The sequence below is a fragment of the Cupressus sempervirens genome, chromosome 5 (assembly GCF_028749045.1).
Source record: "Cupressus sempervirens isolate cs-2001-9-10 chromosome 5, ASM2874904v1, whole genome shotgun sequence".
NCBI classification, from domain to species: domain Eukaryota; kingdom Viridiplantae; phylum Streptophyta; class Pinopsida; order Cupressales; family Cupressaceae; genus Cupressus; species Cupressus sempervirens.
The window spans coordinates 657,947,815-657,975,055 of record NC_143122.1 but is presented as its reverse complement, the minus strand read 5'-3'; the positions used below and the strand labels follow the sequence as shown (position 1 = coordinate 657,975,055).

Here is a 27,241-nt window from a genome sequence, read left to right as displayed (position 1 = left end):
TACATTGCAAGTTACATTTCTTAAAGATCCCAAGACGTTGAGTCACGTTTAAATTTAATTAATTCTAAGTCTAACAACTAACACATACATATAAAAGAATAATCAGAAACTCCAATGTCCATAATATACATTTGTTCCGAATGCTCCTTGGCCAATTAATTCGGAATGCTCATTCATCCACTGTACATGTCACAGGGTATGAAAGGCTTAAAAGAATATACATATGTAAAGATCAAGATACAACATCCTCAAATCCATGATACAAAGTACAGTAAAAATATATGAAACTATTCACCATACATGATACATCCATACCTCCATAATGAAAAATCTAACCATCCATCATACTAATCCAAGAACATAGTGTAGGTAAATGCCAATCACGAAATCTCCAACCACGGTGACCACGGAATGGATCTCAATGGTAAGAGTAAAAGCACTACCACCCGACCGCGTGGAACCTAAATGGTCCACTCCCACAGCGCTGAGGAGATAGTCTCAAGTCCCAAATAGGATAACAAAACCTATAATCATAAATACTCTCTAAGTCCAGGAAATCCTATAAGTATGCTAACTCAAGGGTTCCTAAAAAGATCGACATCTAAATCCCAGAGGTACCACAAGACACGTAGGAAACCTAATATGCAAGCGGAAAAGTGTCATCGCAAAAGTCATGTAGAAGTTACCCGAGCAATCCCTTAGGAATCCCGGGTCCCTACTGATCCTGCAGCCACTAGTATCCTCTCGTACTGACGAGGCATACTATGGAATGCAAGGTCGTAACCAAGCGTCCTCTCTACCCCATCCTAGTCTGTACTAGCACTCATGGCATGGGAGAGAACATACAATTATCTTGTTAGGTTCATTTTCTCTCATTTAGTGTAAATGTTTTCACTTATTAAAAATGACTTACAATGGGTTTCTCAAGGCAGCCTCTTAGGGCTCCGACCCCCATTGCAAGCCACTTCCCGACTCTACACATAGATAACCTACCCTAGCTCATAAACTCGTAAATCAAAGAATCATAATAAAACCATCTCAGTTCTATACGAGCAACTGAAAATATCATAAAAAGATAATCCACAAAATATATCAGTTCTTCATGAGCAATAGATAACATCAAATAGTAATCGTGTAATCACGACAGTTCTCTATCAGCAACTGAAGGCATCAATGATAAGTCACAAAATCCAATGGTTCTCTAATGAGCAATCCAGAAAGTAATACAAGTATAACTGATCGAGACTCAGAAATGGTTATCAAATATAACTGATCGAGACTCAAAAATGGTTAAGTTAGATATTCTCAAATACATACACCTCAGCTTCACACAAGGAAACTGGAAAGCAACAACAAACAGTAACACAAACATGTCATAGAGCACTTCATCACATTACCATGGTCAGGTTAAGAAGATCGAGACCAAATCATCATGACATCACATTCACAACCCCGAGCCTCTGGTAACAACCTGAACTGGTCAACGCTAAACCAACCCCAAAACATTCAAAGTACAAAGACAACATCAAAGTCTTAGAGATTGGATCTGAAAGTATATTATTTGAGTTAAGGTAAGGTTTGTGTTTTAGTTTAATGTCGAATTCAAGTAACAAAGTTTTCATATTTACCCCCCCTTACAATTAACCCTTCCTATAATAACTTCCATTAAATCAATATCCAAATTTATAATTTAGTCAAATAAAATTCATTATTAATTAACTTAATTAAACTAATTTTAATTAAATTAATCAATATTCATTTGATCTAATTACTTATTTTAATCCAACTAATAATTGTTAATTTATTAATATTTAAGCAAAATTATTAATAAATTAAAATTTATAACTATATCTATGCAATTAATATTTATTTATTAAATATTTAAAAAGTTTAATCTATTATAAAAATTGAATATATTATAATTATATTATTTAAAATTTTTAAATAAATAAAATTGTTTTTAATAATTTAAAAAAAATTTATAAAAAATAAAATAAAAAAATGAAAACAAAGTTTTATATTTTATTTTCTATCACCCACGTTTATAGCCCGTCGGCTTTGGCCGCAGGCCTGCGGTCGTAGGGCCTGCGGCGGCAGGTACTCTGTACTTGCCGTCGCAGTACCTGCAACGCAGGTACTGTCGACCTCCGACAGTGGGGGGCGGGTACGGGATGATTCCCTCCCCCCCCCACTATAATATAATTATAATTTTTATATATATATATATTTTTTTTAGTTTTATTTTATTTAATTTTAATATAAATAAAATAATTTAAGTTTTATTTTTTAAAAAATAATTTTGTTTAATTTTCGATAAAACAATTTCTCCCAAAGGATAAATATATAATATATATATATTTAATTATTTATTTTTATCTAAAAATTTTTAATTTCAAAAAAAATCAAAACCCCTACTAAATTAAATGTTAATTTCTAAATCGAGAAAACAAGGGTTCTAATTAATTCATCCAGTCTCCATGGATACAGAAATTATTGACGAATAATTAATAAATTCACAATATTGAAAGCTTAAAACTTTCATCACAGAGAATTCAGATCTACAAACCCCAGACACGAAGAAGGCAGGAAGGGATAATTGCGTATTAAATCGATAATCGAAAACACCAGACCCTACCTGATTCTGATGCTATTATGCAATCTCCAGGAACTGTAAAAGAATTTGCTCCTCTCAATAACCTTCCTCTGGAAAACTTTCTTGGTATCAGCTTTCTGAAATTCGCTTCCAAAATTGTCTCCCCCCAAAAATTCTCGTCCAACTTCGTATCTCACAAAAATGAACCCCCAAAGTTGAGATAAGAAAATTCTCCTCAATTCGGGGCACTAATTGTGCATTTACCCGAGAAGACTCTTTGCACAACTCAGTTAACTCCAAATTAACTTTTATTATCTTTTCTAATTCTTTTGCATTCAACTTTCATGCACATTAAGTTGAATGATTAAATAACTTTATTTAAAATTTCACTTGACTTCAATTCTTAATTAATTTATTACTTTAAATCTTATGTGCACTTTTAAGAAATTAAAATAACATTATTAATTTTTATAATTTAATCTTTTAATTTAATTCTTATATTTAACTCATGTTTAGATCATGCGATCTAGAATTCTTAATAAATTAATATCTTTCAACTTTTTAATTTATTTTAGAATTTAATTGATAACATATTTAATTAATTTAAATAACAATAGTATTTAGCATTTATTTAAAATGAACTCCAAATATATTATTATTAAATTAAATCAATATTATCCTGTTCTAAATGTATCTTGAACTTTAATTTCCAACTTTAATTCTTTTATTTAATTAATTAATTAATTAATTAAATATAAAGATATCATAATAATTCCTTATTAAATTAAATCATTAATTAGTCTTTTTAATTAGACTTAATTTATAGAAAAATACACCAAGGACTCATAAAGCAACATACGAAAACCCAACATAGAAAAATACATACCAAATCAAACAAAAGGGTTATAATCACAAAATTACATCATTTGATGCATTCGGAGGGTACTTAACTCAGATACTTGTCCTAATTATCAATTAGGACAATTGGCTAAAGGGTTTAGGATTTTGACTTAAGAGTTTATCTCCCCTCTCTTACCATTGAGATAGTGCGATAGGGTACGCTCATCCTGACAATTCAGGGAAGTCGATACCCGGTACCTGCAACCTGCATAAAATCCACGCATGTATAAACACAATATTCTAAGCTAAACAGGCAATGGCAGGAAGTGGTGCATCGTGTAGATCCCAACTAGCAGGTGACTACGACTCCCTTCCTTAACCATATCAGAAACACCATACATAAATAAAACAGCACGCACACCATACACATGTAGTATGGGGTAAGTATCCATAAGAAACACATGGAATAATGAACCATCTAACTAATCATCATCGATAACTGAAACCATTGAATAATCATCATACATGCATGAAATATAGAGTACCAAGTAATCTCATCATATAATAAACTGAGTGTAAACATCCTCTGATAATATCTAAAATAATAATACTACTCATCAAACATAAATTGGCCTAAAAGAGTTTGGCAATCATATCATAAATGTAGCTCGAAAAAATGTAAACTAGGGGCAGGCACTACACTCCTAGGACCCCTAGAGACATATGTCATCATGGAATGTGTAAAAAGGGGTCATAGGTCATCCTATGGCTCCTTTCAACCAATATAAATGATTCTAATATGTCTCTAGGGGTCCTAAGACCCCTACAGACATATGTTGTAATAAAATGTGTCACAAGGGGTCATAGGTCATCCTATGGCCCCTTTGACCCATATAAACAATTGTAATAAGTCTCTTGGGGTCCTAGGACCCCTAAGGACATATCTTGTAATAAAATGTGTCAAAAGGGGTCATAGGTCATCCTATGGCACCTATGACCCCTTTCGACCCATATAAACGATTGTAATATGTCCCTGAGGATCTTAGGACTCCTAGTGACATATGTAATAAAATGTGTCAAAAGGGGTAATAGGTCAACCTATGGCCCCTTTCGACACATATGAATGATTGTAATATGTCCCTAGTAGTCCTAGGACCCCTAGTGACATATGTTGTAATAAAATGTGTTGAAAGGGGTCATAGGTCATTCTATGGCCTTTTCGATCCATATAAACAAATGTAATATGTCCCTAGGGGTCCTAGAACCCCTAGTGATATATGTTGAAATAAAATGTATCAAAAGGGTTCATAGGTCATCCTATGGCCCCTTTCGACCCACATAAATAATTTTAAAATATCTCTAGGGGTCCTAGGACCCCTAGCCACATATGTCATCATTGAATGTGTTGAAAGGGGTCACAGGTCATCCTATGGCCCCTTTCGACCCATATAAAATATTATAATATGTCCCTAAGTGTCCTAGGACCCCGAGAGACATGTTATTATGAAATGTGTCGAAAGGGGTCATAGGTCATCTTATGGCCCCTTTCGACCCATATAAATGATTGTAATATTTCCTTAGGGGTTCTAGGACCCCTACCAACATATGTGGTAATAAAATGTGTCGAAAGGGGTCATAAGATCATAGATCATCCTATGACCCCTTTCGACCCATATAAATCATTATAATATTAATCTAAGGGTCTTAGGACTCCTAGTGACATATGTCATCATGGAATATGTTGAAAGGGGTTATAGGTCATCCTATGGCCCCTTTCAACCCATATAAATGATTATAATATGTCCCTAGGGGTCCTAGGACCCCTAAAGACATATGTTGACATGAAATGTTCTAAAAGGGGTCATGGGTCATCCTATGGCACCTTTCAACCCATATAAATCATTATAATATGTCACTAGGGGTCAGAGACATATGTTGTCATGGAATGTGTGGAAAGGGGTCATAGGTCATCCTATGGCCCCTTTTGACCCATATAAACAATTATAATATGTCCCTAGGGGTCCTAGGACACCTAGAGACATATGTCATCATGAAATGTGTCGAAAGGGGTCATAGGTCATCCTATGGCCCCTTTCAAACCATATAAATGATTCTAATATGTGCCTAGGGGTCCTAGGACACCTAGCGACATATGTCATCATGGAATGTGTCAAAAGGGGTCATACATAATCCTATGGCCCCTTTCGACCCATATAAATAATTCTAATATGTCCCTACAGGTCTTAGGACCCTAGAGACATGTCATCATGGAATGTGTCTAAAGGCATCATAGGTCATCCTCTTGCCCCTTCCAACCCATATAAATAATTATAATATGTCCCTAGGGGTCATAGGACCCCTAGCAACATATATTGTCATGGAATGTATTAAAAGGGGTCATCCTATGGCCCCTTTCGACCCATATAAATGATTGTAATATGTCTTTAGGGGTCCTAGGACCTGTAGCCACATATGTTGTAATAAAATATGTCAGAAGGCATCATAGGTCATCCTATGGCCCTTTTCGACCCATATAAATGATTCTAATATATCCCTAGGGGTCCTAGGACCCCAAGCAACATATGTCATCATGGAATGTGTCAAAAAGGCTCACAGGTCATCCTATGGCCCCTTTTGACCCATATAAATGATTATAATATCTCCCTAGGCATCCTATAACCCCTAGAGACATACACGGTCATAAAATGTGTTGAAAGGGGTCACAAGTCCTCCTATGGCCCCTTTAGACCCATATAAATGATTATAATACATCGCTAGGTATCCTAAGAGCCCTAGTGACAAATGTTGAAATAAAATGAGTCAAAAAGGGTTATGGGTCATCGTATGACCCCTCTCAACTCATATAAATGATTCTAATATGTCCATAGGGGTCCTAGGACCCCTAGAGACAAATGTCATCATGGAATGTATCGAAAAGGGTCATAGGTCATGTTATGACCACTTTTGACCCATATAAACAATTCTAATATGTCCCTAGGGGTCATAGGACCCTACAGACATATGTCATCATGGAATGTTTCGAAAGGGTCGACCCATATAAATGATTATAATATGTCCCTAGCAGTCCTAAGACCCCTAGCGACATATCTCATCATGAAATGTGTCAAAAGGTGTCATAGGTCATCCTATGACCCCTTTCGACCAATATAAATGATCATAATATGTCCTTAGGGGTCCTACAACCCCTAGAGACATATGTGATCACAGAATGTGTTGAAATGGGTCATAGGTCATTCTATGGCCCCTTTCGACCAATATAAACGATTCTAATATGTCCCTAGGGGTCCTACAACCTCTAGAGATATGTTGTAATAAAATGTGTCACAAGGGATCATAGGTCATCCTATGTCCCCTTTTGATCCATATAAATGATTCTAATATGTCCCTAGAGGTCCTACAATCCCTAGAGATATATGTGTCTAAAGGGGTCATAAGTCATCATATGGCCATTTTCGACACATATAAATGATTCTTATATGTCCCAAGGGGTCCTAGGACCCCTAGTGACATATTTCATCATGGAATGTGTCGACAGGGGTCATAGGTCATCCTATGACCCCTTTCAACCCATATAAATGATTCTAATATGTCACTAGAGGTGCTAGGATTCCTAAAGACAAATATCATTATGAAATGTATCAAAAGGGGTCATAGGTCATCCTATGGCCCCTTTCGACCCATACAAATGATTCTAATATTTCTCTAAGGGTCCTAGGACCCCTAGCGAGATATATCATCATGAAATGTGTTGTAAAGGGTCATCCTATGATCCCTTTTGACCCATATAAAAAATTATAATATGTCCCTAGGGGTCTTAGAGACATATGTCTTATGGAATGTGTCAAAAAGCATCATAGGTCATTCTATGGCCCTTTTTGACCCATATAAACGATTCTAATATGTCCCTAGGGGTCCTAGGAGCCCTAGACACATATGTTGTAATAACATGTGTCGAAAGGGGTCATAGGTCATCCTATGGCCCCTTTTGACCCATATAAATGATTCTAATGTGTCCCTAGGTGTCCTAAGACCACTGGAGACATATGTCATCATGGAATGTGTCGAAAGGAGTCATAGGTCATCCTATGGCCCCTTTCAACCCATATAAATGATTCTAATATGTCCCTAGGGGTCTTATGTCCCCTAGAGACATATGTCATCATGAAATGTGTCAAAAGGGGTCATAGGTCATCCTATGGCCCCTTTCAACCCATATAAATGATTCTGATATGTCCCTAGGGGTCCTAAGACCCCTAATGATATATGTTGTAATAAAATGGGTCGAAAGGGGTCATAGGTCATCCTATGGCCCCTTTCAACCTATATAAATGATTATAATATGTCCCTAGGGGTCCTAGGACCCCTACAAACATATTTCATCATGGAATGTGTTCAAAGGGGTAATAGGTCATCCTATGACTCTTTTGGACCCATATAAATGATTATAATATGTCCTTACAAGTCATAGAGCCCATGGAGACATATGTCATCATGGAATGTGTCGAAAGGGGTCATAGGTCATCCTATGGCCCCTTTTTTACTGATATAAATTATTATAATATGTCCCCAGGGGTCTTAGGACCCCTAGCGACATATTTCATCATCAAATGTGTGGAAATGAGTCATAGGTCATCCTATAGCCCCCTTTGACCTATATAAATGATTCTAATATGTCCATAGGGGTCCTAGAACCGCTAGAAACACATGTTGTAATAAAATGTGTCGACAAGGATCATAGGTCATCCTATGGGCCCTTTTGACCCATACAAATGATTCTAATGTCTTTAGGGGTCTTAGGACCCCTAGAGACATATGTCATCATGGAATGTGTCGACAGGGGTCATAGGTCATCCTATGGCCCCTTTCAAGCCATATAAATGATTTTAATATATTCTTAGGGGTCTTATAACCCCTAGAGATATATGTCACCGTGGACTATGTTGAAAGGGGTCATAGGTCATCTTATGACTCCTTTCAACCCATATAAATGATTATAATATGTCCTTAGGGGTCTTCAGATTCTTAGAGACATATGTCATCATAAAATGTATCAAAAGGTTTCATAGGTCATCTTATGGCCTCTTTTGACCATATAAACAATTCTAATATATCTCTAGGGGTCCTAGGACTCCTAGATACATATATTATAATAAAATGTGTCGAAAGGGGTCATAGGGCATCCTATGGCCCCTTTCGACCCATATAAATGATTCTAATATGTCCCTAGGGTTCCTAGGATCCATAGAGACATATGTTATCATAGAATGTGTCTAAAGGGGTCATAGGTCATCCTATGGCCCCTCTTGACCCGTATAAATAATTCTAATAAGTCCCTAGGAATCTTAGGACCCCTAGAGACATATGTCATCATGTAATGTTTCAAAAGGTGTCATAGGTCATCCTATGGCACCTTTCGACCCATATAAACAATTTTAATATATTCTTAGGGGTCATAGTACCCCTAGAGACATATGTCATTATGGAATGTGTCAAAAGGGGTCATAGGTCATCCTATGGACCCTCTCGACACATATAAATGACTGTAATATGTCCTTAGTGGTCCTAGGATCCCTAGCAACATATTTTGTAATAAAGTGTGTCGAATGGGGTCATAGGTCATCATATGGCCCCTTTTGACCCATATAAATGATTGTAATATGTCCCTAGAGATCCTAGGACCCCTAGGGACATATGTTGAAATAAAATGTGTCAAAAGGGGTCATAGGTCATCCTATTGCATCTTTCGACCCATATAAATGATTCTAATATGTTCTTAGGGTTCCTAAGACCCCTAGAGACATATGTCATCATGAAATTTGTCAAAAGGGGTCATAGGTCATCCTATGGCCCCTTTCGACCCATATAAACAATTCTAATATGTCCTTAGGGGTCCTAGGATCCCTAAAGACATATGTCATCATGGAATGTGTTGAAAGGGATCATACATCATCTTATGGCCCTTTTTGACCCATATAAACAATTCTAATATATCCCTAGGGTTTCTAGTACTCCTAGAGACATATGTCATCATGGAATGTGTCAAAAGGGGTCATAGGTCATCTTATGGCCCCTTTCAACCCATATAAATGATTGTAATATGTTGCTAGTGCTCGTAGGACCCCTAGCAACATATGTTATAATAAAATGTGTCGAATGGGGTCATAAGTCATCCTATGGCCCCTTTTGACCCATATAAACGATTGTCCCTAGGGGTCCTAAGACCCCTAGGGACATATGCTGTAATAAAATGTGTCAAAAGGGGTCATAGTTCATCCTATTGCCTCTTTTGACCCATATAAATGATTCTAATATGTCCCTAGGGGTCCTAAGACCCCTATAGACATATGTCATCATGGAATGTGTCGAAAGGGGTAATAGGTCATCCTATGGCCCCTTTTGACCCATATAAATGATTCTAATATGTCCCTAGGGGTCTAGGACCCATAGAGACATGTCATCATAGAATGTGTTGAAAGGGGTCATAGGTCATCCTTTGGCCCCTTTCGACCCATATAAATGATTATAATATGTCCCTAGATGTCTTAGGACCCCTAGAGGCATATGTCGTCATGGAATGTGTCAAAAGGGGTCATAGGTAATGCTATGGCCCCTTTTGACCCATATAAATGATTCTAATAATAATAACAAAAATATTATATGTTGATATACTAACAAATAAAAATAATATAGTAAAAATACAATAATATTGTAAAAATAATAATAATATAATATAATAATCATATATATATTAATATATATTATATTTGTAGATTATAATAATAATAATAACATAATATTTTATTATATATTAATAACATAGGTCATAATAATAATATATTATAATTTATAATTTATAGATGATAATAACAATAATAATATAATATAATAATTTCATATATATATATTAAATTTGTTTTTTTTTTTTTATGAATAGTGACTTTTTCTATTAATAAAATATACTTAGTTTAAAATTCACAAAAAAGGGGTTAGGAGATACAAGATCACACCACGAAAGAGATCACATGGCTAAAGCCAAACTAAAAACATGGCCGCAACCAAAAATAGTAACTATTCATCAGAAAAAAACATATAAAGCAACTTCAAGCTGCCAAAGTAGTGCTAGCTGAGGGTGGTGGATCATCTTCATCTTGAAAACCCCAATCATCTTTAGAATTGGGGGGTGGGTTGGGAAAAATCCAACCATCATCAACAACACTAGTAACACAAGTAGCCTCTACATCTTTAAGCTCTGGCCGTAGAGGAGAAATTGCCAAATCCAGGCAAGGCCACTTCCCAAAGTGCACATGATAAGAACCAGGAGGAGGAGTCGAGGACCAACCAATACCACCATGGGGTGGGGAAGCTGAGCAGAGCCTCCATCCACCATCACTACTATTGAGAGAGTGGAGGCAAGGAGCCTGGGAGTGCAGGGTGTATGATTGGCAGTCAGAGGAGTGGCACTGAGGACTATGGCCGCAAGGCATCGAGGTCTCCGCTGAGGCATCAAGAGGAACTCTGGTGACAGTATAAGGAGCATTGTCCTAGTGATTGAGTAGCTCCTGCTGGTGAGAAACTTTGAGTGCAACTTTATTAGCTTGCACTTGAGTCTACATAATTACATTATTACAGATGCATGCCTTAGTATACATAGCAATGTTAACATCCAAAAAACTGTGTGTGAAAAAAACAACATTCCTATCTTTCCATAGAGAAAATAGGATCTTCAACCTGAAGGTATGCCAAATTTGGGTGAACTTCCAAGGAAATCTGGGAGAGTCACCCAATAAAATCATATCCCAAAAGAAAGACTCAAGTCTGAATGGCTTGAAAAAATCATGAATCTAGTGCCAATAATTCTGAGCACACTTGCAGAACCAAGAAATATGCAAGAAAGACTCTGGTTTTCCACAAAAAGGGGCATCTGGGATCAGGAAATCCAATGTGTTTGAGCTGAGGCCCTCGAAAAAGACCTTGGAAGGCCAAGCACCAAGCAAAATGCGCAATCTTGGTTTCAGTTATAGCATTCCATATGGTGTCAAAGCATTTTCTCCATTGAGAAAGAGAAGATTGCAAATGCCATCTATGGTTTACTGTATCCACCATGGGAAGATGAGGTGAAAGCCATATGTAACCAAAACTTGGCTTGTAATTAGAAAAAGGAGTGGCAAGATACCACATCCAATCAAGCCACCAAGGGCAAACAAGCTGAATCCCCACTTTATGAACTAAGTGAATAGGGATGGAAGAAAGAAGAAGGTCAAAAGTTTTCCGCTCTAAATGGACAAGGCGGTACTATACTTGCATATCTTCCCAAGTTGTGAAACTCATGGTGACCCATGAAAAGAGGTCCTTAGGAGTTCTAATTCCACGTTTGAAAAAACACAGAGCACTAGCCCCTTGAGTCTTGGTGAGGGGAGTATCCTGAATGGCAAACAAGGGGGACCACCAAATGTTATGCTAATTCAAGGAGAGGCCATTGCAGAATTCATCTCTAGCCCATCAAAGCCAAGGCTTAATAGCCTCCCAAGCTTTCTAGATGCTCTAGATGATGAAGGAGCCCTAAATAACCACAAGCTTAGGTATAATGAGAAGGGTTTGGAAACCAATCCCCTTCCAAGCAGGCCTGTTGACAGGAAAACTAGAAGAAATGTAGTGTCAAACCAGAATCTTCCAAGCTTCATCTCCTGAGATAGCCCTAATAATCCATTTTGCACAAAGATTAAGACCTTGTCTCTGACTAGAAAGAAAGCCAAGACCACCAGACTCTTTTGGGAGACAACCAAAATCCTAGGCCACTCTATGAAAGCCATGGTGATCAGAACTAGAGGCCCATAGAAAATCCCTGAGAAATCTTTCCAGCTTCATGTAAGAAGCTTTGGATGGAGCCTAGTAGGAGGAGTATTACACATGAGTGGCCACAAGAATCTTAGAGAAAATTTGGAATTTTCTCGTGAGGGGGAGCATCTTTGTGATCCAATAGTCAAGCTTTTTGCTAATCTTGGCTAGTACAACATTCCAAAGTTCCACAGGCAATGCCTAGAATACAAAAGGAATGCCAAGAAAGTGGAAAATTTCTCTGTGAGCAACCCATTTCAACTCAAACTAGCTGAGCCAAGGTGGAGCTGGCAAAAGTGACTAGCAAAAGCAGAGCATTTTATGCCATTGAATGGCAGAATTAGATGTTTCCAGGCAAGTTAAAGCATTATTTATTTTTTCTTCATCCTCTAAAAGAGTGAGAAAAGAATCATCAGCAAAGTGTCTATTGAGGATGATTCATGCAAGGAAATGCCATGAACTAGTCCCAAGGACACATAATGTGTAAGTAAATATCCAAAACCTTTTGCAGCAAGGACATAAAGCACAGGAGCTAACGAACAACCTTTTCTGATGGAATGCAAAAGTCCAACAACCTTAGATTGTGAATTTTTGATGGTAATGCAAGCATTATCATCCCCAAAGAGCATCTCCATGAACTAGAGGAAGTTGGGCCCAAAACCCAAAGCCTGGAGCATAGCCAAGATGAAGGACCATTCAATGTGATCATAGGCTTTACAAAAATCTATCTTTAAAAATATGGCCTTCTGATTGGACTTACAAGCCCATTCTATTCCCTTCCAAATAGCAATGATGTTGTCAAGAATATACCTGGACTTGATGAATCCAGTTTGCTGTAGTCGCACAATTACGGGCAACATGTGCCTGATTTTGAGATAGAATGCCTTGGCAATGATCTTATATGAAACATTCAGAAGGGTAATGGATCTCTAATTACATATGTCCTTTGGATCACCAGCTTTAGGTATGAATTTGATATTTACTTTGTTTATAATGCGTCCTAAGCTTTTAGAGTGATAGGCTTCAAGATAAACTTTGTGCAAATCAAGACCTATATGCTCCTAGAGGTGTTTGTAGAATTCACAAGGAAACCCATCACACCTAGGGGACTTGTCATCGACCATGGAGTAGACCACCTCTTTAAGGTCTCGGAGGGAAAGAAGTTGCTCATATAGAAAGTGTGTTGCTCAACTACTAGATGGTTTGGGGTAATAGAAATACACTTTCTAAGAGCTTCCTCCTAAGAAACTGAATTTCCTTGTGAAACAAACACATTCTCATAGTGATGAACAAATGCTTGTAGGATGGCGGGGAGACTAGATAGAACAACATTTCCTTGTTTGATTTTTTTAATCCCAACATTGGTATGACAAGCACAAAGAGCCTAAAAAAACTCATTCTAGGCTTTGTCACCAACCTCCAACTAGTGGAGATAGGCTTTGATTTGGACTCCCTACACAACATAATTATTATCAATTTGTTTGTCATGGTGAAGCTTGGCAAGCTGAATTTGTAAGTCCACATCAAAGGGATTGAGGGTGAGGGCCTTAGAGGCTTTTTTGAGGGCAAGCGTGTTGGCTTCATATGACCATTTATAGAACATAGCCAATTGTTGCCCATAAATGCATAGGAACTGAGCAGTTCTGGTAATGGCATCATCCCACCATTGAATCCATCCCCTTTGAGAATGCAGACATGGCTCCAAGTTCCAGACGTGTAGGATGTGCGAAATGGTGGAAGCATGCATCAACGTAGACATATTGAGGAAGAACTAAGATTTGGCCACCTTTGGGATAGCTGTTTACCAAGAAATAACAAAATAAATGGGGTAGTGGTCAGATAACATCACATCTAGTAGGGGAATGATAGGCAAATCTCAATCCTTAGAAAAAGAGAAAAAAGATTGCGCAGTGATCATAGCACGATCAAGGCATTTTAATATGCAGTTAGAGCCAGCTCAAAAGTTGGACCAAGTGAGCCAAACCCAACTATCCTAGCGGTAATTGGTATTGGGATCAAAAAGGCCCAATTTATTGTGCATGTAATACTAGGCTTGTCTTTCCCCAACTATCCAATGAAAAGGTAGAATGTCATCTTTCTCAGAGGTCACTTCAACCATATTAAAGTCCCCACACATAACTCAAGTAGTTGGAGGTAGGTTGTCAGCTAGCCAAGCCGACATCTGGGATCTTTCCATAGCATCATTGGAACCATAAACATTAATGACTTCAAAAGAATGATTGTTATTGGAAAGAAAAAGCCAAATAATTCTATGCATGGGGTCAAAACCGTGCAAAATAATAGTAGAATGAAGGCGAGGTGATAGGAGAGTAACTACACCACCTCAGCCAGCTTCGTTCTAGGAAGAAAACATCATGCCATTCTACCAAATTACACGGCATACCAAAGAAAGCATGAAACTATAAATTTTAACTTCTTACATAAAGAGAAAATCTAAATTACCAAGTCTATGACGGACATCTCAAACATAGTACTTTCTAGGGAGGTCTGTGAGACCTCGAACATTCCATGATAAGAATTTCATGAGAACTTTTCCATATCATCTTCATCCTCCAAAGAGGAGTAGCTATTCTGCAAGAAGGTAGAAACATGGTTGAAGTCAAAAGGAAAATCCTCTAGACTTACAGCTTGACGTTTCACCTCTGGTATCTCTGCACATCTAGGAGGATTGTGAGAACACCATGTCACTGGTGGTGCTATTGAAGAAGTAGCAAGAGGATTACTCAACCCAACCAAGGCAAAAGCCCTGGTGGCTACTTTAATCCCCTATATGTTAACAGTGTGTGAAACTTGCAAAACTCCAAGAGTAGTTCCTTTTTCCACCGCTTGCATTCTTATGCTGGTCGAAATTGACACTCCTGTAGGGATAGGAGGAACCATGGAAACCATAGCATAGGACTACCTGGGGGGCAAGGGATTCAAGGGACCCTTGCCCTTATGCCCAACAGTAAGCCATTCTTCTTTTTTCCCTTCGGCTTGTTTGACAAGCGCCTCTTTAGGCGTGGGCTTGACCCTAGGCATAGCCAGAAGGTAGTTCTTGATCTTGTGTTCTGCTGACTAGTACCTATGACAGGTGTTGGGGAGGTTCAAGTAAAGCACCTTCTGAGAGAAAGTTTTAGTCCCAATCTAAATTTCCATAGAATCCTTGAGATCCTTGGAAAGATCCACCTCTATGCAAATGTGTCATTGCGGGCGAGCATTAAAAAATTTCTTAGGCTCCTTAGTGAGAAATTTGCTAAGGGCTTTGGCAATGGACTCAATAAAAGGCTAGCATGGCAGGGGTAAACCTAGGAACTCGACCCATATAGGAACCCTAAGCTTTTTATCATCCAAGACTATAAAGTCTCGTGACCATTTTTGAAAAACAAGCAAAGAAGAACGCACAGACCATGGTCTATTGTTAAAGATTGTGTCTTCTTCCGACGGGTTAGTGAAGTGAAATAAAAAAACCTTTGGTAAGGTTTTGCACAGCATCAAGGCGGACTCCATGAGGAGTCCAGCTCTTGTTAACCCATTCTTGAAGCATAGCTTTAGGGGGATTCCTATCCACAAAATAACTTATCAAGGTGTGCTGTTCTAACCAATCACATGCAGCATCAAATTCTTGCAAAGGAAGGATAATGTCAGGATTACCTCGTGAAAAACCTTTGGGACAAACTTAAGTGGACATTTGTTCTATGAAGGTGCCATGGCAGACTGAAGCAGTGGCGTAAACACCAAAAATAACTGGTTCACCACTAGCCAGAGCCATTATATCAAACAAAAAGCCATATACAAAAAATTAAAAGTTCGCATGAAGCAAGAAACCCTAGCAGAGCGAAAAAACCATATTATATTTATAGATTATAATAACAATAATAATAATAACATAATATATTATTATATATTAATAGTTAACATAGGTCATAATAATAATATAATAATTTCATATATATATAATATTTATAGATTATAATAATAATAACATATATTATTATATTTAATAATAACATAATATAATAATGCATTATAAGGTAATACATAACTCATAACTCATATATTTTGGAAATTCAGAGCTCATAATATAATAATACATTGTCGGATACCCAAAAAGTGACAGTGTTATTAAAAAAAAAAAAAAAAAGATCAACATGTCAACCCGTGGGTTGTCTTTTTTTAAACACCTCACAGGTCAAAAATAACATATTACTAATGTATTATATTATAGTATGATTTTCGAAATATAAAAATATTAATCTTCATAAATAATATAATATATATTTATTATTGTATAATTATATAATGTAATAACTAATTTATTATTTCATATTACTTTGTATATATTTCATACTATATATTTTTAAGTAATCGGGTATTCGAAAATGTATCGAATATCCGATATAATATCGAGTATCGAATATCAAATCGAATATCTGATAAGGGTCGAGCCTTGCTTTCCAGGTTTGGTACCTGGATAGGTGAAAAAAAGTTAGAGCAGATTTTGAAGCGCTTTTAGACATTTTCAAACTCTATTTTTTTCACATCGCCACTTTTTGGCACACCATGATCCTGCACATACCCATATACTAATTAGATATTAAATAATATATTTTTGGATATTAATTATATATATATCCATATTATGATATAAATAAATAATATTTATATCACTAATATTATTAAGAATAATGATATCACTATAGATATAATATATGTTATGTATAATTGAACTTATATAGCATAATCTAGATGTTAATATAAAATATGTTAATATAACTATTATATTATAAAAAGATACAACTCTCACCATTGAAATATATGAAGAGGGAATAAAAATGTTGGTAAAGGGGATCATCAAGAAGAAAAATATAAAATATATGCACATTTAAGATTTAAAATCTAATGCCCTAAAACAGGACATTACATTTTTCATTTACCAAATCTTGGTTTCAAGATTAAAATGAATGCATCACATATCATGCATATCTATTGAATTTGCAAGCTAACCTTGTGAACTAATATTGGTTGAATTTGCTTGAGAATTGATTCATTATTATAGTTTATTAATGTCACATTAACTATTCATTTTGTTCTTTTCCATTGAGTGGCCTAGCCATTCTTGTTGGCTACAATAATGTCTAACATTTAATATAGATGCTAGAGAGAAGAATTACACCCAAGGAAACTGAAAATATGTGTTTAATATATCATGAGGGAAGGATGGAATTTCTTTGAAGCCACCTACCAATGCTTTTAGTTTTAGTCTTTTAGATGCAATTGATCTATCTGCTAGTAGCATGAAAATTGTACTTTTGTAGGATCTTATAATTTATGCTAGGCATAGCCCATCTAAGTGCATTCATAGAGTTTGGATTTTAGTGTAATAAAGAGCTTCAGCGCATGAAAATTATTGGCATCATAAACAAAAAAAACAAATTCGTTTGTCTTCTTTTTCTAATTTCCAATGTGAAAAAATTCTTTTGTGTTGCAGTGGTTTGTCAAAAATTGAGAATATACACTTTAAAGTTATGACTTTTCATGTTAGACTTTAGTTATTTTAGCTTCTAACTATACATAGCTATTTAAATGTCTAGGTATGGATGAAGTTTCCATATATTCATATCCTTTGTTAGGCTATCATAGGCTAGTTATTTAAATCCCTTGGTTGTATGGTTTATTGAAGAAATATAAATTTTACTTTTCTTGAACTCGGAAGGGTTTATATTAAGGTTGACTTAACAATGGTTTTTTTAAAAAACTATTGGCATTAAAGAGGGTGGTCATTATTTTGATAAACATGTTCTTTTGCATCAAATTGTCAAACACTTTCTTTATATGTTAAGCTCCAATCCACATGATGAAGGGACAATCATCATGGTTTGTCCAAAATCTATGCTCTCTCCAAATTCTTCCTCACTATTGTTAGGAAAGGAGCAATAATGGAACAACATTGATTGAAAATTTTCAACACAAGTTTCTTCTAAGAAGCCTATACCTTATTTAGTTACCTTCTCAACTAGACCAAGCTCTTATTAATCAATTAACTAACACTAAAGGTCTCATCTATCTTAGTTAAGCATGTGGATGAGCCCAAGTCTCAATCCAATATAAGTTTGTTATCATCTTATACATTGGAGAATAAAACTCTTGACTAGTAAAAGATCTCCATGCAATCTCACAACAAGGAACACTTGTAGTCTAACATTCCAAATGTTATAGGTGAAGGATGCTATGAGGGTTGAATACATAAGGGACATATGTCTAAATTGGTAATTTTTGGATTAGATTTTTTTTGTATAAAAAAATTGCAGTGTTAAAGCTGGAAGATTAGGATACAACCCTAGATTTTTATATTAATATGAAAGAGGATATGGCCTCCAAATTTACAAGCAATATCTTACTCAGAGACTCATGTATCTTGACTTTCCCAATATATTCTATGAGTGTCAATCCTTTGAGAACAAAATTAGGAACTTTCCCTAGCTCTCTTGTTATGTCTCCTTTTGTGATAGTCTATGCTATCATAAGTTGGGTTCACCAAAAATGTCATGTATGAAATGGTAAAAATTATAAATGCTTGCCCAATTCATGATAGACATTGGAATACAAAACCACCACAAAGAGAATCTGATTAGCACAACCATAGCAGTAAGGAGTAAGGGTGCCAATACAAGATCTATTCTTTTAGGGTTTATATTCTTTGTCGTTATGATTTGGAAATTAAATGCTAATGAAAGATCTAATCTAATAAAGGAAGTCCAGGGGAGAATATGTAAGAACAAGTGCACTTGGAACTAAGATGGAGATAATTTTACTTTGAATCCAAGTTTCCCAACTATCAAAGTGTCATAACTACGTGTAATTAATGATCTAGGAATTAGGGACCCTACAAGTTTCTACTCTTAAATGTTTTTTGAAAGTTGGGATGAACAAGTTCACAATGATGACTTATCCCCAGGGACATTTTGAGTATTGGCTTGTTCCATGCTGCAATGGTGGGTAATTATTTTTAATAATTTTTCAAGTCGTCATAATTGTGACAACTTGTTTCGATGGATAGTCACTACTCCCACCACATTATTGTCACATACTAGTCACACTCACGATGACCTACTCCAACAGATAGCCATCACTCCCACAAAACTTCTATCACATAACCATCACACTTGTGATGGCTTGCTCCAACAGATAGCCATCAAGTCTATAGCATAGTCATCTCAATTGCGATGATGAGCTAAAAGCTTTAGCCATCACAATTGTGATGATTTACTATTGTAATTTGGATGACATGAAGATGGACTCTTTCCTTTGCCTTATTCCAAGTTATGATAGTATCATCCATCACAATTGTGATGGACACCCTTTCCATTGCAATTTGCGATACCAAAAGTCTGATGCCCATTTGATGGGAGCTAATTTGTGGTACTATCACTTAAACGATAGGTGGCTATTGCAATTATGATTGCTTTCTATCATAATTAGGGCCTAAATGTATTAGTGTATTGACAATTATCAATTACATTTTCAACATTAAAATAAGGCATTTGGGACTTATAATCTCATCCTATTTTGGCAATGTCAAAGTCTAATGGGTTCACTTTAAGTATATCGGTTGGAGTTAATGGTGGTTTAGTTTACTTGACAGATGATTGTTTAGGTACACAATTAGTTGATTTAGAAGATGACAAAAGAATGGGATTATGGATTATTAATTACTATAGAGGAAATAGGGGAGGAGATTTGAAAGTTGACATTTCCTTTAACTTGTAATAATAGTAAGTAATATTATCTATTGATTGGATGATAAAATATAATGATTTAATTAATTTTGTTTATTTAGTAACATAATAAATTATTTTCAATTTACTTTGTATGCATCATTGATTTATTAAAATTGATAAAAATATGAAACAAAGTTTATTCATTGCATACTTCATATCAAACAAATAATATGTTGTTCTTAATAACTCAAATTACTTCTTATTCAACATAAGAAAACAAGAATAAAAAATTATATTCAAATTTCAATAGTTGTAGAGGGTATTTGTCTAGATAAATAGACAAAGCAGTCTGATAATTATTAACTTTCTAAATAGACAATGTACAACTACTCAACTTCCAATACAATAACATGCAGAAAATAAAAACTAGTATTAATATCTCATTCAAATCAAAAAATTAATACACCATAATTCAAACTCACCTCCCATGAAGTCACACCATCAATTCTTGATCAATAGCAATATGAAATTTCATGTCAAAGCTTCCCTTGTAGCTTTGGGCTTCATGTATGAGAGAAAACATATTTTCTCTCTCACCTTTCTCCTAGTAATCACTCCAACATCTTTGTCTTCAATGATTTGATTAGTTGGGTTGTGCCTCCTTATATACTTCTCTAGCACTTGTTTCCCTTTTGGGCCTTATTTTCTTTGTTCTTCATGTTGAGCTTCTTTTGTTTGAGCTAGTGTATCTTCTTGTAAAGGTTCCTCCTCTCCTTGTACTCTCTCCACTATATTAGTTAGTGAAATGTATTCAAACTACTTGTAGTCTTTTGGTTCTTTCTTGCTACCTTCCTTGTTCTTAGTTGATAATTCATCCACCTTTACATTGGAAGATGTTGGAAATTTGGCTAGGGTAGGTGATATAAGGTTGCCATTTATGGCAACATATTTTTAGGACTAAGTGAGAAAATCATGGAAATGAAGTTTTGATAGGACTTAGAAAATTGTCTAAGTATCATGAATAGAGTTTATCTACCAACACAAGCACTATTTTGATTAGTGCAGTTCACAAAGGCACTATTGGAATGTTTTCTCTCAGATACAACAAGTATGATATGTCAAGATACCATAGGTATGTGTGTAAGGTTGTAGGAATGATTCAAAAAAAGTTATTGTAGTTTTTCTAGCTACAGATTATGCTAACATAACATGACAAAGACAAGGAATCAAGTATTTTATGTTAAGGAATTATTTTGTTCAAGGTAAAGCCATAATAATGGTTCTCACTTTTAATCATGAAGAAATTAGATGAAAAGTGGGAAAATCATCTTTTAAGGGCTTTTAATGAAGCCTATGCTTTGAATGAAGCTCGTGCTTTGAATGAAGCTCGTGCTTTGAATGAAGGCCCAAAGGGCTTTGTTTGAAATTGTGGCCCTAGGGGCTTTATTCGAAAACCTAAGTTTCATTCCAAGCCCCTTGTGCCAACCTCCATGAGAGGATTTATATGAAGCCTTAGGGCTTCAAACAAAGCCCTTAGGGCCAATAGGTTGCCAAAAAGTGAGCCAAGAGGCTTCATTCAAACCCCCTCTTAGGCCACCCAAATTAACCCCTAGGGGATTTTAAAAGAATTTGGTTACATAAAGAGGGACTATATAGGTAAGTCATATAAATCCCTTTATGGTTATTATTATAATTGTCATAGTTTTGGTCATAGAGCTATTGAATGTAAGAAACTTAAATTCAATAATGATAATAGTAGAATGTTTAGAGGTACTAACCCTACAACTAATAGACCTATTACAGGAGCCAATGTTATAATGAATGAGATTATGTGTTATAAGTACAATAACTTTAAACATATAGGTAGAGATTGCAGAGGATGGATCAATTAATCATTACCTAGATATAGAAACAATGTTATAGTTTGTCATATTTGTAGCAACATTACATCGACCTAAGGTGACTTGTTCCTCCACTAATTTTAATCTTGGTTTATCATTATATAATACAAAAAAGATAATCAAGTGTAAGAAAGTGTTTTAGTTTTAGTTTGACAAGTTTCTCTACATGTACATATTATTGAGGTTTTTCTAATTTTGTACTTTTATGTGATTCAAACTTAAATCAAATTGCACTATTTTGTCATTCTTTAAATATGAGGTTCTTTTCCATGCAACATTCCATTAGCTCCTTTTCGAGTTACATCCTTAAACTATTTTTTTTTTAAGTTATAAGATTCTAAAACTTGCAATCTTTAAAGTTTTTTTTCTAATAATTCATAAAGTTGCACTTTTTAGGATTGATACCAAGCTTAAAACATTTTCCTTTAGAAACATGAACACAAGTCTCCATGCCTGAAACTCTAAAATGAGAAAGTGGTAGTATTCTACCTGTAAGGGAGCTTTATCAACAAGAGCTTAAGAAGGTTATCTTTTAGCTAGAAAAGCTACAATGTGATCTACTTTAACTCCAAAAAGTTGTTAAAGTTTTGCACTACTTAGCATAGCCATAGTTCTCTACATTAAAGTCTATTTGTCCACTCATCTGCTAGAATTCTTTTGTGATACATGTGAAGTAATATCTTGGCTAAAAATTCTCACATACTTATAATAGCCATCAATGACCCTAGATAAATACTAACCACCATTGTTTCTCTTCAAATCTTTAGTTTTTTGTTCATATTTTTCTTAACATCCACGAGACCAAATGTATCACTATGAATTACATCCAAAATGTGTAGATTTGGTACCTACATATTTAAAAGATGTTATATGTTGTCCACACACATAACATTCACAGATAATTAAAATCAATAGAGCAATTGAAAAAGCCATAAACTATACTTTAATTTCTTAAGCTTTTGAGACCATTTTTACCAATATTACCCATCATGGAGTGCCATAACTTACATAGTATATTTAAAGAGTGGTATATAACTTACAAGTATCAATGCTCACTTAAGTATGAAACATTCACTAACTTTATATTGTATATAAGACAAGTTAACCAAACTATTTAAAGAGCTTATGGCATATATTAAATAAATTGTTTAGAATGTTTCTTATATTATAGAAACTGAATAAAAATAATTACTCATATGAAATTTAATAAGGAAAAAAATTGTTATGTAAAAGATATTGTATGTGAGTATGAATTCAAATACATCCAACAATTCTAAAAACTAGAAACATTCAGCTTCAGATTTTTGGAATAATTAAATGAGTAGAAATATATTTAATATTTAATTTTAATATTATTTATAGAAGATTATTATATTAATCTTCTTAATAAACATATAAATATGAATATACAATTTTTAATATTCTATTAAATAATAGTATAATAATATATTATAAATAATATTATTAGTATGAAAGATTGAGAGTAGACATATAATTAATGTCAATAGGCATTCTACTATTAACTTTTATCTTTCTAGGTTAAATTTGACAACCATATACACATCCATTTTTTTAATTTAATTATAAATAGAATATACTTTTAAAATAATTTAATAAACAACACATAAAATATTTGTTAAAATTATAATATTTGAACAAATAAATTATTAGTTTTTTAAATTAAAGTTAATAAATAAATGGAGATAAAAGAAATATAAATAGTTTTAGGTGTACTAAATTAAATTTCAAATCATTTTGTACCGGATATCTATGGACATTCTTTAGATAGATTTATTTAAGATAGCTAAATAGTAATAATAATATGGTAATATATATTTTTATTTTGTAAATAATCTAATGAAAAAAATTAAAAGAAAATTAAAATATAATAATATAATCATATCTTAAATTTAATTTAATAATTTTAAAATAGGATAATGAATAAAATACGAGAAAGTCAAAAATATTGTTATTGCAAATAGATATTGTTTTTGAGTGGATCTTATTGATTCATATTTAGTAATAGTTCATAAGAATTCATTTGTTATGAGAATGAATATAACACTTAGAGAAGAACCAAGCCTTTGCCTGTAAGAACATCACATTAATATAAGGAGTAGTGAATGCAGTCATTCTCATAAGATATAGATTCTTATGAAGTACTATTCATAAAACATAGAATCTCAGGATTCTGTCCCAGGTAATTTTGGTGGAATGAGTGAAGAGGTTTCAGGTACGAGTGAAACATTTCTGTGGAAACGTTCGCTGAGTGGTAGCTTCTAGGCTTCCTGCCTATATTAGATTGCCTCACAGATTTGAACCCTCCATAAGAAAAAAACATAGAACAATAAATATCACAAATCATATCTTTTCCGCATGGATTAGCTATACTGTTCACTTCGAATGAGTTTTTGGACTGATTGAGAGATTGTATCTTCGCAGGGACTAATTGGATGTCGATTAGTTGATTGAAAATAAACCGAACACTGCGACGGCACTACAAAACACTCGCGTAGAAATTATAAACTATATGACACATTCGCTTATTTCATCCAGCCGGCAGCAGTACAAAACACCCACTTAGAAATTAGCATGATGGAGCCGGCAGCATAAATTTTATCGAATTTCTCGTGTCCACAAGTCTCAATGCCGGCCATACAGGACGGTGCAAATTCTATAAAATGAAATTCAAAGAAGCTTGGACCACCCTCACGTAAACTGAGCTAATCTCTTTCCTTTGTTTGCTGGTATTCTCTGAGCGAAGAAATTTCATTGCAAAGTGGAAAGAGTTAGGGTCTAAATTTATAGAAATGGAAGCATTTAGTGGTTTCAAAAAGGTAGCGGGAATAATATTTGTGGTGATGATGGTGGGAGTGAGAGTTGAATGTGAAGATCCTGATCTGCTTACAGATTTTGATCTTTCAAGTGGGGCAGCCATTAACGAGCAGTTCTTCACATTTACAGGATTTAGAGGAGTTGGCTCTAATTCCACTACCAGCGGGAGCATCAAATTAAGCAGGGCGAGCCAGCAAGAATTTGCAGGGCTGAAGGGTCTCGGTGTGTCCTACGCCTTCTTTGAATTGGGGGCGAACAGTGTTGTTCCTCCTCACTATCATCCCCGGGCTAGTGAATTGCACCTCATTTTAGATGGATCACTCACAGTGGCATTTGTGGACACAACGAACAAGGTGTTCAACAAGACTCTCTATTCGGGGGATATGTTTGTGTTTCCAAAGGAGATGACGCACTACCAGATCAATCTTGACATGTACAAACCTGTTCTTGCCATCTCTGCTTTTGGTAGTGCAAATCCGGGGACTGTTCTGCTTCCTTCCACTCTCTTTGGCTCTGGAATTGCTGATGTTGTTCTACAAAAGTCTTTCAAGATCTCACCTGAAACCTTGGCCATGCTTAAGGCCCCCTTCGCCTAGAAGATTTATTTTCCCCACGACCCACCTTATACTTAATTTATTCCTTTGTTTTGTAATATCATACCTTATTGTAATGGTTCTCCCTATTTTCGGTTTATTCCTTTGTTTTGTAATATCATACCTTATTGTAATGGTTCTCCCTATTTTCGGTTTCCTTATGTTTTCTACGTCCATCATAACCACTTTGCTCAATTGAAGTTTTGTCTTTGTGTTTATTGTTTCTCTTCATCTATTTGATTAAAAGTCAAAATAGCGTGACATGGTTTCTTGTAGTGGGATGACATAATTCGAACTCCCAATTGGCAGTAGTTTAATGACATCTTAGTAGTTTTTTAACATCCTCATTATTGGCCAAAACTATATGAGACCTCAGTAGTCGAAAAAGTAAGTCCTATCTTGAATGCAGATGATGATCTTCCTATCCTCAAAACATTGCAAGGTCTCTATTATGCATGGATGACATAGGGGCAACTGATATTAAAGTTATAATGCATGAGCCTCATGGTTAGTCACATCATCCAATTATGTATATCATCTAATATATAGAGAATAAGTTTGCATTGTCTCTAGTTCTTTGTGAAAGTGCTAAAGTATAAAAAGATTGATTTTATTGATTCAAATTTTCATTTGATACATTTGGATACAACTGAATGATTCACATTGATATCTAACCAGTTTTATATAGCTTTATTTTCCCTTAAAAAACTACTTACCAGAATAACTTCCCAACAACTAAATAGCTAACTTATTTGTTTATTTGTTTAATATAAACTTAGAAACTAACCTAATTAATGTAATATGTCCAACATGAGTGAAAGTTGTAAAGGTTTTATTCCAACGCTTTTGGAAACTTTGATGAAACTCCTTCACCAATATTCTTCATTCTAGCCTTTGACGAAATGCTTTCACCAATCTTCGCTTATCAAAGTAGATTTTATGTCCACAACTTCAGACTAAAAATCCTAAAGATGTCCTCATAATATGACTGTTCCCACCTCAATTGCACAATGAGACATAGTTCTTCCATTTTTTTACATCTCCTCGGACTATGTTTAATGTCTTCTTTAGTGTAGTATAGGGAAATAGTCGCTAATATGATTGCACATGATATGTCCTTCCTCCTCTTTCCTTGGAAGGACACTCATGCATCCAATCCCCATTTTTTCTTCAAAGACACAAATAGGTGCTTCTCATGCAATAATTATCTCTAAGCGAGAAGCTAGCTTGAGATGATATATGCCCTTGTGTGTCCAATTCCTCCAACCTCCTATAATCTCTTTTTTATTTTTTAAAGCACAAATATTGTATCAGTTCGAGGTGAGCTATCGCAATCATCATTATTTTTATGTACCGCAAAATCAAAAAAGTGTGTCTCACCTTCAATTTCAACAAAAGCTATATTTTCCTTCAACTTCCCGTTGATGAGATCTTCATCCCGTTGAATACAATTCATCTACACATGTCTATTTTTTTGATAATAAAACCATTTTAATTCTCTTTTGGAAGGAACACTAGATTTCTTTCTGGATAATAAAACATATTCCTTAATAATATGACAACTCTTATGAACTTTACTACCTTGATCAATTAAAGAGGAAATTAAAGTTTCTAAGCTAGGATTCATTTTTTTGAGAGTGAAACTAATATGATCAAATATTGAGGGCATGATATTAAGTAGGATTTCTTTAGCATTATCATCATGAACTTTAGAGTTCACACCTGCAAGTTGATTAAGAAGTGAATGAAAATTTCTTATATGTTGAACAATATTATAACCTTCATTCATCTTCAACCTAAACAACTATTTTATGGACATTTTTGCACTAGAAGCATGTGAACCAAACAAGATGTTAACCCCATCCCATATTTATTTTGAAATCTTTGACATATCAATATGAT

At 34.9% G+C, this 27,241-nt stretch overlaps 1 protein-coding gene across 1 annotated transcript; it reads left to right on the top strand.

Moving 5' to 3' along the window:
* Positions 1–24,721: 24,721 nt before the first annotated feature.
* LOC149557597 (putative germin-like protein 9-2) lies at positions 24,722–25,342 on the top strand. The gene has a single exon (XM_089830346.1). It carries the CDS (start codon positions 24,722–24,724, stop codon positions 25,340–25,342), a length of 621 nt encoding a protein of 206 aa, XP_089686472.1.
* The last annotated feature ends 1,899 nt before the right edge of the window (positions 25,343–27,241 follow it).